Below are 11,434 nucleotides of genomic sequence, written 5' to 3' on the forward strand. Positions count from 1 at the left end.
ATGTAGGGCGTATCGGTCGGAATGGAGTGACAAGTTCCCATGGCTAAGATGTGAGGTAGTTAATGATAACGAAAAAATGTTCTGTTCGCACTGCGAAAAGGCAGGACGACGCAACGGATTCACAAGAGGGTCGAATAATTTGAGATTGTCTGCTCTCATTGAACATAGTCAGAGCAATGACCATGTTGCTGCGCTCAATTTAACGCCACAGCAGGTTGCGATGAAAGGCCACTGTGACAAGGCCACGGAAACTTCTAAGAAAAAAACTATGCTCTCAGCTCAAAATTGTATTCCACATGGCAAAACATGATCTCCCATCTAACCATTTTGTAGCACAGACTGAGCTACCGCAAGCTCTCGAGGCTCCAGATTTTGTCACCACCGATGGCATTTATTGCCACAGCGACTCTGTGGATGATATGGAGAGGGCATTAGAACACGTAGTGGTGGAACAGATCCGTGAAAAACTGAAAAACAGTGACTTCATTGGAATAATAATTGACGAAACTGTAAATATCACTGTGAACAAAAAGTTAATTGTATATCTAAAGCTGGAAATAAAAGGAAAGGTGGAGACATGCTTTCTTGGAAATTATGATGTGGACTCCGGGACCGCAAGATGCATTTATGATCGCATTGTTGCGGTGCTTCGCGAAATGGATATAACACTGTCATTGGCCTGGGTTCAGATGGTGCAAGTGTAATGATGGGAAGGCATGGTGGGGTTGGTGCTTTGTTTAAGCAAGCAAATCCCTTTTCTATCCAGGTGCACTGCGTTGCCCACAGGGCTGCACTTGCTGCGCTGGACGCAACGAAAGCTGTGGAAAACATCAGAGCTTACAAAAACACGATCTCCTCAGTGTACTCCTTCTACAGACACTCTGCCACCAGAACAACCCGGCTCCGCCAATTAACAGCTGCACTCAGTGATGAGGACATGGTCAGCCTCAAGCAGCCGTGCGCAGTCCGCTGGCTATCCCCACACAGGGCTGTGGAGGCCATGAAGCACAACTGGGCAGCTGTGGCCATGGAACTTAATGAAGAGGCCGTGGGAGGAAATATCCAAGCACAAGGGCTGCTTGGTCAAATCCAGACCTACAGCTTCATAGCCCTGACTCACGCACTGGCCGATCTACTACCAGTGATGACAAAACTGAATTTAGTTTTTCAGAAAGACAACGTCAATCTTTCCAGCATCCGACCAATAGTGCAAGCATCTGTCGCGGCATTTACACAGTTATGAGATGTCCCAGGTCCAGAAGAGGAGACATTCCAGGCGGGCTATAAAGACGGCACATACAAGGATGTCAAAGTGACCAATTCAAGCGACCGCTCCATTCACGCTTTCAAAAAAGCCAGAGAACGCTATGTTCAACATCTGATAGATGCCTTGCAAGATCGGTTCCCCGAGGATTGCATGGATCTACTTCACTGCCTCGATGCCCTTCTGAACCCCTCTAGATATCCGCAGACACATAGTGGTAAGTAGGAGCTGTTGATTTATTATACGGGTCATTCTACAGAAACGTACACTTTTGGTATGGTAAGATGTCTTAAAATGTATTTATTTTTCTAACATTTAAACTTACATTATTCGATTACTAAAAATGTTAAATATATATAAAAATGTATATACTGTGCATTTATTTAAAGACGGCATGTACCTTTTTTTGTCACTGGTGTTACCTTACTTCTTTGGCAATTTCAAAGGTTTTTATGAAATATTATTTCAATTTTTTTTTCAGCATATGTAGTCAGAGTTACCGAAAAATAATAATAATACAACAAATAAGGAGATTGTTTTATTTATTTTAATCAGGTTTGTTAAAAGTGTGCTTAAATGAGGTTAGTTCGTTTGCGCAACCATAACAATGAAAACATTTGAAAACCGGTTACAATTAAGTAGTGATGCAATCCTTTAAATCTTAACTTTTGAGTTTAGCAGAATTAAATGGATGTAAAATTATTATTATGTCACATGTGACATTGTATTTAATGTGACAGAAAAAAAATGATATTTTATAGTATAAATATAATATCAAATATATTTGATAGTTATGTATACATTATTGTATTTTAAATGGTGTAAAAACCTGTTATTGGCCTCAAAATAAAGCACTTTCCCTCTGTACATGACTGTGGGGACGAGTAGCCTACTTCTGTGGTGCTTGGAATTCTATAGAATTAATAAAAATCAAATATATTGCCACATTGATGGCTCAAGAAGGTGTAATTTTTCAAACAACATATTGTTTTATTTTAAATTGTAAAGAAATTGTAACCCTAAAGTGTTTTTTAAGTGTAATATTTCTGTAAAGGCTAGGGACAGAAAAATTGACATTTCCATAGAATGACCCATACAGACCTATTTATAATAAGCGCAGAAAATCAGAGAGAATCTTGTTATGGCAAGAAAATTAGAGAGAAAATCACGTGATGTTGGATATGTGTCCATATCCAAGATGTGTTTTTAAAGTTCTTCAGATTATCTGTTTGTCACTGCTGGCTGGCATGTGGTGGGGTCACAGAGCTATTATACTCAAAAACGTGAGTTTATATCAGTATTAAACATTCCTCATCAGTGAGAGATAATACTCTTTATGAGATCAGTGAATCAGGCCACAACATGACAATTATGCCATCATCAATAAATAGCCAACAACACCTGATCACATTTTCTCTCTGATTTTCATGCCATAACGAATGTGTTTAAACAGAGTAATGGTAACTTCAAACTTTATTATTTTCAATAAAACATCAACTTCTAAACCTCTGGTAATTCTCAATAATAACTTTTATGACAAACTGTTTTTTCATAAATTGAAGTTCAATGGCATAAAACCTAAAATATTACTACCGTATTTTTTACAGTAAAGCACTTGCAACCAGCTGCCAGTTTTTTACCGTAAACTTTAGTTCAATGCCGTAAAAACTAAACTATTTCTACCATATGTTTTACGGTAAAGTACTGACAACCACAGCTGCCAGTTTTTTACCGTAATCTTCAGGTCACTGCCATAAAACCTAAAATATTACTACCATGTGTTTTACGGTAAAGTACTGACAACCACAGCTGCCAGTTTTTTACCGTAATCTTCAGGTCACTGCCATAAAACCTAAAATATTACTACCATGTGTTTTACGGTAAAGTTCTGTCAACCACAGCTGCCTGTTTTTTACCGTAATCTTCAGGTCACTGCCATAAAACCTAAAATATTACTACCATGTGTTTTACGGTAAAGTTCTGTCAACCACAGCTGCCTGTTTTTTACCATAAATTTTAGTTCAATGATGTAAAAATTGCTACCGTATTTTTTTGCAGTAAGGTATGGTAAATGCAACGGAAAGGGTTTTTTTTACAGTGTACTTCCAAAATCTGTTCATTTAACAGTATTTTACTGTAAAATTACATGAATTGTCCCATGAGAGCTATTACAGTTTTTCACTGTATATAGTAAGTGTACATACTGTTAACATCTCTTTTCTGTTGCTTTTTTACATTTTTGTTACCTTTAAAATTATGATTTCTTTTTACAGCGTGGTCGTGGGACCCTGGTGTAGTTCTAGCAACTGCATTTAGGCTTCACAATTCATAAAAGTTGTTCATATGTGATAATTATGTTGCAGGACAAAACATGTATGTATCATAAACTTTTGTCATTGTTTTTTTTTTTTTTTTTTGATAATCCAGAAGCCTATGGGAAAATCCTATTGTGTTTTTGTCGAGGGAATCAGTGTGATGTGAACTGCTGGCTAGATTACAAGTGTAAGACTCTGCTTTCTTATGACAATGAACATAGGAAGAGAACTGATACTTGAGTTGTACTGTTACTAAAATACTACAGGATAATCATGTGTTTAAAACAAGTAGTAGTAGTAGTAGCCTTTATTGTCTTAAGTACCAGCGCAATTAGCCATCAACCTGTCCATACAAACATACATACAATGACATTTATATAGTGTGTTTTACATGAATAAACAATATTACCACCATATTTTATTTTGATCTCATCATTTATATTTAATATGTCCTTGAAGAGTTGTTCACTGGAACGCTGTGTGAAACACTCATATTTTACACACTGTGTAAATGTCACAGATCCTCATTCCCTCTTATAATGAAGTGGATCATCTCTTCCTCACAGAGTAAAACACTGCTTATATATTTAATAAAGTTTGGTGAATTATCACTGATGTCCTGTAGAGCTGATGTGGTAAGAGAGACAGAAGGGGAAGGAAATATATATTTCAGTTGCTGACACACATTGTTCTCTCAGTACGGAAGAGAACGACAGTAACGTTTGTCACACAGAATTTGGTCTTTTATTTCAGCGAAACGCTTGTCAAATTTCATCATGTTGGACGTCCTGCTGCTCTTTTCCAGCATCTGTACAGGTGAGTTTGAGACTCTCAGCTCTTTTACACAGAGTTTGACATCTTCTCTTGTTTTTCCTCTGTTATCACATGATTATCAGACTCATATGGATGACATTTGTAAGTTATTATTCTGGCCTGCTTATGTCTCTTGCTCACACATAACAGCTCTATATAATGATATTTGTGTTTTCAGCTGTTGTTGTTGGAGCTTCACAGACAATTAATGGATACAGAGGAGAGAGAGTTGACATCAGATGCTCATATGAATCTGGATATGAATCAAATTCAAAGTATTTTTGTAAAGGGGAGTGTCCAAGAATTGGAAATAGAATCATCATGGTTGAATCAGGATCTCCAGCTAAAGACGAGAGATTCTCTCTGACTGACGACAAGAAGACCAGAGTTTTCACCATCACCATCACTGATCTGAGAACAGAGGATGAAGACCAATACTGGTGTGCTGTGGAGAGGACTGGACCTGATGACTATTCAGAGATTTTGTTGCTGGTTAAAGAAGGTAAGTGATTACATTTGTTAATAGCAGAAATGAACTGCATGGAAACAAGCTGAGAGTGAGAGATCAAGTCATTAATCTTGAACAACCCCAAATCCAGGAAAGAGTGATCATTTTATAAAATGCAATACAAATGAAGAATCTGTGATTTGTTAATTCTGTTTCAACTTTATTTTACTGACAAAAGTACAAATAAAAGATTTCCCATGTTTTTGTCACACTTCATATTAGGGTCCAATTGTCACTATAACTATGACTTGGTTGTGCGTTAAAGTGACTTTACTGGATTTCTTTGGCACAACAAGAAACAGAGTGATTAAAACAGAGATTGAATGAAAGATTGTATGTATTTTAAATGAACTTCAGTGTCAGTGTTTTAAGTTGATCTTTCCTGTGACCCTTCAGATAAAAAGACCACTGAAGTTTCAACCATCAGCCCTTCTTCAAAAACACCGTCATCTTTCAGTACAACAGAACTGAGTCCACAATCAGGTCAGTTCCTCTGTCTGTCGCTCTTTATGACTCTTATTTCTTGAATATTGTGCTTCTAAATGTACTTGAATTCATGTTAGATGATTCCTTTGAGATTAAATGTGTTAAAGTTGTTGAAGATTGAAGGTTCAGTCCTCAGATGTTTGCTCCCGTTTATTAAAAATCCACAAATTGCTTTGGATAAGAGTGTCTTTAGAATGAACATTTAAATATTTTTATTTGAGAGCAGGGGCGGCACCAGCCGATTTTGCCCTGGCTTCAGCCCCGAATGTTTTGAGTGTAGCCCCGAATGTATTTTGAGAAGTTGACAGACAAATTTGAAACCGGACAATAGCCTATGTAAACCATGTAAATCATAAGTTGCCTTATTTTCATTGTGCTTTGGCTTTGCTGCTGTCTCTGACTGGTGATTGTTGAAATCTGTCTCACACAGAGACGCAGAGTGAGTGATTTCAGCCTAGAATATCTCCAGGATTTGCGTGCAACAGCGAACACTCTCACAGCAATTTATTTTATTGTATAAATAACGCAGTCAGCAGCGCCGCACAGTCCTCTGTCAGATGAGATGTTGTCACGGTAGGCTATATGTCAGGATATAAAACTCAGAAAAACGAACTTTCCTGTCGTGTCAGCCATGTGCTCGAGGCGCGCACTCTTCAAATCCAAATTTTCATGGGGGAGAAAATTTGTTTCTCTCTGTCAGCGACTCATCAAACAGAAACTGAAACAACAAGAACAACAACAGGAAATACTACAGTTCAACTCTATCAGACAAACACTAGTAAGAACACAAACTACACTTCCCGCAATGCAGCTCTTTGACAACAGAGAATAGGCTCATTTTGGAGAAAGGAAATTGGTTTGAATATTTGTAGAGGCACGTACTCGTTTGGTTAACTTCCCTTGATGGGGTCAGCCCTATGTTCGCACATTTCTAAGAATTTTTTTTTTTTACTGAAAATTTTGAAAATTATTATGTTCCCACTGCCCTATGTTCCCACAACTATATGCTCCCACAGTCCTATGTTCTCTTATTTAACTATGTCCCCTATTAAGGGTAGGTTTTAGTGCTTGTGCTGGTACAGGGATAGCCCAATTACATCCCAGACAAGTATCCCTCCTGTGAGGGGTAGGTTTAGGTATGTTAGGGTTAGGGCTGTGGGACACTTTGACATCAACCACAGGCAGAAGTGTTTCCTTCTGAAGAGTTGAGGTTTACCATTGCAGTTTCACTTCAGTTGCACAATATTATATAGACTATTATTCACTAAACAGTATAATCAGAATCAGCATTGTGTTGTTGTGTTGTACATCTGTACATTGTGTTGTTCAGATCTGGCTTCTGTTGCTGGCGGTCTGGGTTCGGTTCTGCTGGTTCTGACTCTGTGTTCTGGAACCTTCATCATCCTGAAGAAGAGGAAGAGGAAATCTGGGACAGGTAACAGTTTGTTTGTGATTATTAGTGTTATTATTTAGTTCTATTTTAATGTGTAAATTGACTGACTCTCTATTTTCATGTAGCTTTATTTCAGCAAAACATGCAGCACAATACAGAGGCGAGTGTTCAAATCTTTACCTGTAGAAGATCAGACATACATGTTAAATGATTGTTTATTGATGAACAGAGATAATTATTTATATTAATTATTATTATTAGATTATTGATGTATGTGTTGTTTTTCAGACTGAACACATGTATGGGGACATTCCAAACACAGACGTCACCATGGTAACGTCTTCATCCAATCAGACGCCTGCATCACACCACAACAACTGTACAGAAGTCTCTACTCTTTACGCCACAGTAACCAATCGCCAGCCTGATTCAAACCCCAGTCACACCCACTCGACCAATCAGGTGACAGATACAGCCGGTGATTATTATGCCAATATAAAGTCTCCTGAAGCAACACAGGACAGTGGGACAGAACTGATCTACGTAACAGCAACACATCCACAAAACATCTCAACACATCCACAAAACATCTCAACAAATCAGGGTCCGATATATTCAGTGATCAACCATAAATGAAAAAGACTCTCAAAATTTGGTAAAATCTGCATTGCTTTAATTATTCAATCTTTTGTCACACTTTTCTGTACAAAACATAGTTTATAAAGTGTATAATGTATAAATAATGTTCACAGTCATCTTACTAAAAAGATTTAAAAACAAATTGTATTAGTACACCTCATCTACAGTTAAAGCTAATAAAAGTTAAATTCCCTTCTTTTTACCCTGTTTATCCTCTGCTCCTCTCCTGGAGACACTGTGTGAAGTGATTCTGGTGTTTCAGAGTCAGTGTCGCCAGATCTGGGTAACAAAACTAACCTCTTAGTAATAAAACTGAGACTAGTGTCTCAAACCTTCACTAATGGCTTTCCTGAGCTGTGAAATGAAAGACAGTAGGCATCTACTGTAAAATTATGAGATTTTTACAATTTAAATGTTGCAAAAAGAAAACTTTTTTTTTGTCAAGAATCATTGTTTGAATGGCCGTCAATGGAGAAAGATGCTGTTGAAGCCGTGTAGTTCAACATCTTAATATGGTTAATATGACATCTACCAGCAGGGGTTAATGGGTTATTATGACATCTACCAGCATGAGTTAATATGACATTTCTATAAATATAATTATTAGTCTTGGCTGACATGTGGCATTGCTATGGCCTGCTTGTGGCCCAGATCTGGCAAACAGGAGTGAGCCACCCAAGGGCCGTCATTCCACGCTGCATGTTCGTCAGATCATCTTTCCACGTGTGCCAGATGTGGGCCGGATCTGGGACATCAAAATGTTGCTATGTGGGGTGTTGTCTTGCACATCAAAATGTTGCTATGTGGGGTGTTGTCTTGCACAGTATCTTGCCACAAGGTTTGATAGAATATTGGTTGGAAACAAGACAAAATACGTTGTTTGTTTTCCTAAGTTACAGACACCGGCCCTGTTGGTGTCATATATATATTTTTTTTAAAGCTGAATATGTCTCATTAGATACTTTAATGGATGATATAAACCATTTATTCAGGATTGGAAAGTGAATCATGTATTTTATTTCATTATTATTTTTATCACATTTCAGTTCATGCTTGGACTTTTAGTTTGTATTTTGATTGGTTCCTGTTTTTGTATGTCACAGACTTCCGAAGCTTTGTTTGGTCACAGGCTTTTTCTGCTCTGTAGGACCAATTTGTATTGGTTCCTTTTTTCCTTTGTTATTTTCCCGCCACATCTTAGTTGCCATGGACACCTTGATTAGTAGTTTCAGTTCAGCTGTATTAGTCATGATCTGGGGCACGTTCAAGTTCAAAACGGTGCGCAACGTTTTGCTACGGTTTCCGGGTTGAACGTCATGTTTCCTGGAAACGGTGCACCGGTGTGCAACGGGGTTTGAGATGCGTTTTCTCTTGTTTGGTGGGTGTGTCAGAACTGCAGTCCAATCAGCAGCAACATGTATATAAAGCACGCGGTATTAAAGTGAACTCGCACAATGGGTTCAAGGAAAGTAGTTTACAAATGTGTTCGATGCAGCTCGGTATACGCAACAACTGAGGATATTAGAAGACATGTTTGTCATAAGTTTTATTGTAAAAATATAGGATATCAACATGATGTAGTTGTTTATATTCTTAGCTTCATTGCAAGTGTATGACATTTGGTATAGAAATAAACAATGGTAATTAAGTGCTTTTCCTAAAAATGAGAAAGAAAATACAGGGTATTAAAACAGTATGAACTACAAATAAAGTCAGTATGTGAGGCTAAATAGATGTGTTTTAGTCTGAATTAGGTAAGATGTGTGCTTCAGTTTCCACAAATCCCTTCACTCGATTGGGATGTTCTCTTTTGTTCTGGGCGGCAAGTGCAGTAACTGTAACATCGGGCATATTTTGTAGTATTAAACACATATTTATACCGACTTCATCAGGCTCCGAAAATTCTTCACAAAGAACACAAAGAATGGCCTTCTCAGCTGCCATAGTTGCAACTCTTGCGTCATCAGAACAGTGTGTTCAACGCATCACCGTTTCTGTTTAAAAAACGTTGTGCAACGTTTTGTCGGGGCTGAACGCAGCCCTGGTTAGTCATGTCAGCTGTGTCTTGTTTCTTTGATTAAGTCCGTGTGTTTAACCCTGTGTTCTCCCTCAGCTTATGTCGGTTCTCGTTAATTTTGTTGTAATGTGGTTTTCTCTTGTTTTCTTCCTGGGTCCTGAGTGTTTTATTAAAGTCTTTCTTCTAGAATTATTTATCATTGTTAGAATTTCTAAGTACCACGTTATGTAACAATTATGTTGTGTCTGTAGTTATTAATGTGAATATCGTTTCCTTGTTGGATGTTCAGTTCAAGGTTTGTCTGTTTTCATCGGTTCACTCCTGCTGGCTGATGTTGGAACTGCACCATTCAAAAGTAGATGAATATCCGTATAAATCATTGCAAGCAACATATAAATGGCACAGATTAGTTTGGTGCGATTGAGATGCTTAAGAAAAGCTTCATCATTATAATATTAGGAGACCTTTAGCTTCAGTTAAACATGTGATGTCTTCAGCTCACACTTGCCAAACAGGAAGTGAAACTACAGCCACAGGAAGAGCTTTGAGGCTTCAGCTAAACACACTACGTTTCCCACAATGCAACTCTTCTCTTCCAGAGCTCATATGATTGAAAGAGTGATTTTAATGTTCAAGAAATATTCTGTATTATTTATAGTTTCTGTAAACAACAGTGTTTCTCCATGCTGTCGATTACCACAGAAAATACCCCTAACACACATTTCTTCTTCATCTCATGTCTTTTTCATTCAGAGTTTGGCAATGATTGTTTCCTTAAAATGTTTGACATTTTTTCCTATGAGTGGATGATGCTTAAAATTAGGGATGGCCCGATACCGATACTGGCATCGGGGATCGGGCCGATACTGTCCTCATATACTCGTAAATTCGCTGATACCCCGCACCGATACAACATACATTTTGCGAAAAGAAACTGGCCGCCGCGAGTGCTTTGTCGAGGTGAACTGAGGCGTGAAACTGGACGCGCGAGCTGCATCCCTTAGTTTAAACAGACATCAGTGGAAAGTTTGTTCAGTCGGATGTCAATGGCAACGAAATTAAACGAGGCATGTAGCTTTAGCTTATTAACTGACGAGATAGCCTGACTTCGTCATACTCATATTCTAGTCAGAATGTGAGTCTGATACCGCTCCATAGAGATTTAACTATGGGGCGTGTCTCAACCGAACCAGGAAAAAAAAAAAACTCTGCACTCAATTGGATAGACCTACAACCAATCAGAGCAACGGAGTAAATGACGCATGTTCTTCATTCATATTTTCAACCAACAAAATGTCGCGGCTCTCTGTTCCTCTTTTAAAATGAATGCGCTGTGGATATCTTCTATAACAGACGCGATGGCGGAATCTACACATGATGTTTCATAAACAAAGTTCGGGAGGAACACGTAGGCTACAAATAATCAATCCAATATCAACTTGTCATCAAACAATACCATGTCTAACGTTACCCTATATCAGCATGAGGAAGCATATTCACTCTGTCAACTTACCTAACACTCTGTCACGATGTGACAAAGCATATGGAACTTATTCCCGCTGAAGCAGTGTTTCTGGTGGGACACTTGTGAGTGAAACTCGGTCCCCAGGCCTGTGTGTGCGTCTGTTGCCATGACAACCCCAACAGATTGGCAACAGGTGTGGGGAATTTACTCGGGAGAGTTTGGAAGAAGCCTCGTCAGCATTTGAGAGGATAAAAAGCAGGAGAGAGAGGCGGTTGTTGTTGGTCTTTCTCCCCCGTGAGAAGTCGTTTTATTGGGCGGTTGCAGTTATTGGAGTACTGGTGAATGAAGAGGAGAGTGTTGGCTTGATGAGAGACTTGAGGACAACAGAGGGAGAGTGAAATACCCCGTTTGCATTGGAGAAGAGCTAAGTAACTGAGAACTGAGTCTCGTAATTGCATGCATTTGACACTGAATTGGATGTGGCTTGGAGTGTTTGGATCACGATCATAAATATCACTGAGTGGATTGTATTGA

At 38.5% G+C, this 11,434-nt stretch overlaps 1 protein-coding gene across 1 annotated transcript; it reads left to right on the forward strand.

Moving 5' to 3' along the window:
* The first annotated feature begins 787 nt into the window (after window positions 1-787).
* On the forward strand, window positions 788-11,028 carry LOC311077727 (uncharacterized protein). Its single transcript, XM_084106340.1, has 7 exons — window positions 788-1,481; window positions 4,333-4,395; window positions 4,571-4,894; window positions 5,297-5,383; window positions 6,717-6,821; window positions 6,905-6,939; window positions 7,068-11,028. Exons 1-7 carry the CDS (start codon window positions 1,418-1,420, stop codon window positions 7,413-7,415), a joined length of 1,026 nt encoding a protein of 341 aa, XP_083962466.1. The 5' UTR covers window positions 788-1,417; the 3' UTR covers window positions 7,416-11,028.
* The last annotated feature ends 406 nt before the right edge of the window (window positions 11,029-11,434 follow it).

This window comes from Abramis brama (genome assembly GCF_963993115.1).
Source record: "Abramis brama genome assembly, chromosome: 2".
NCBI lineage: Eukaryota > Metazoa > Chordata > Actinopteri > Cypriniformes > Leuciscidae > Abramis > Abramis brama.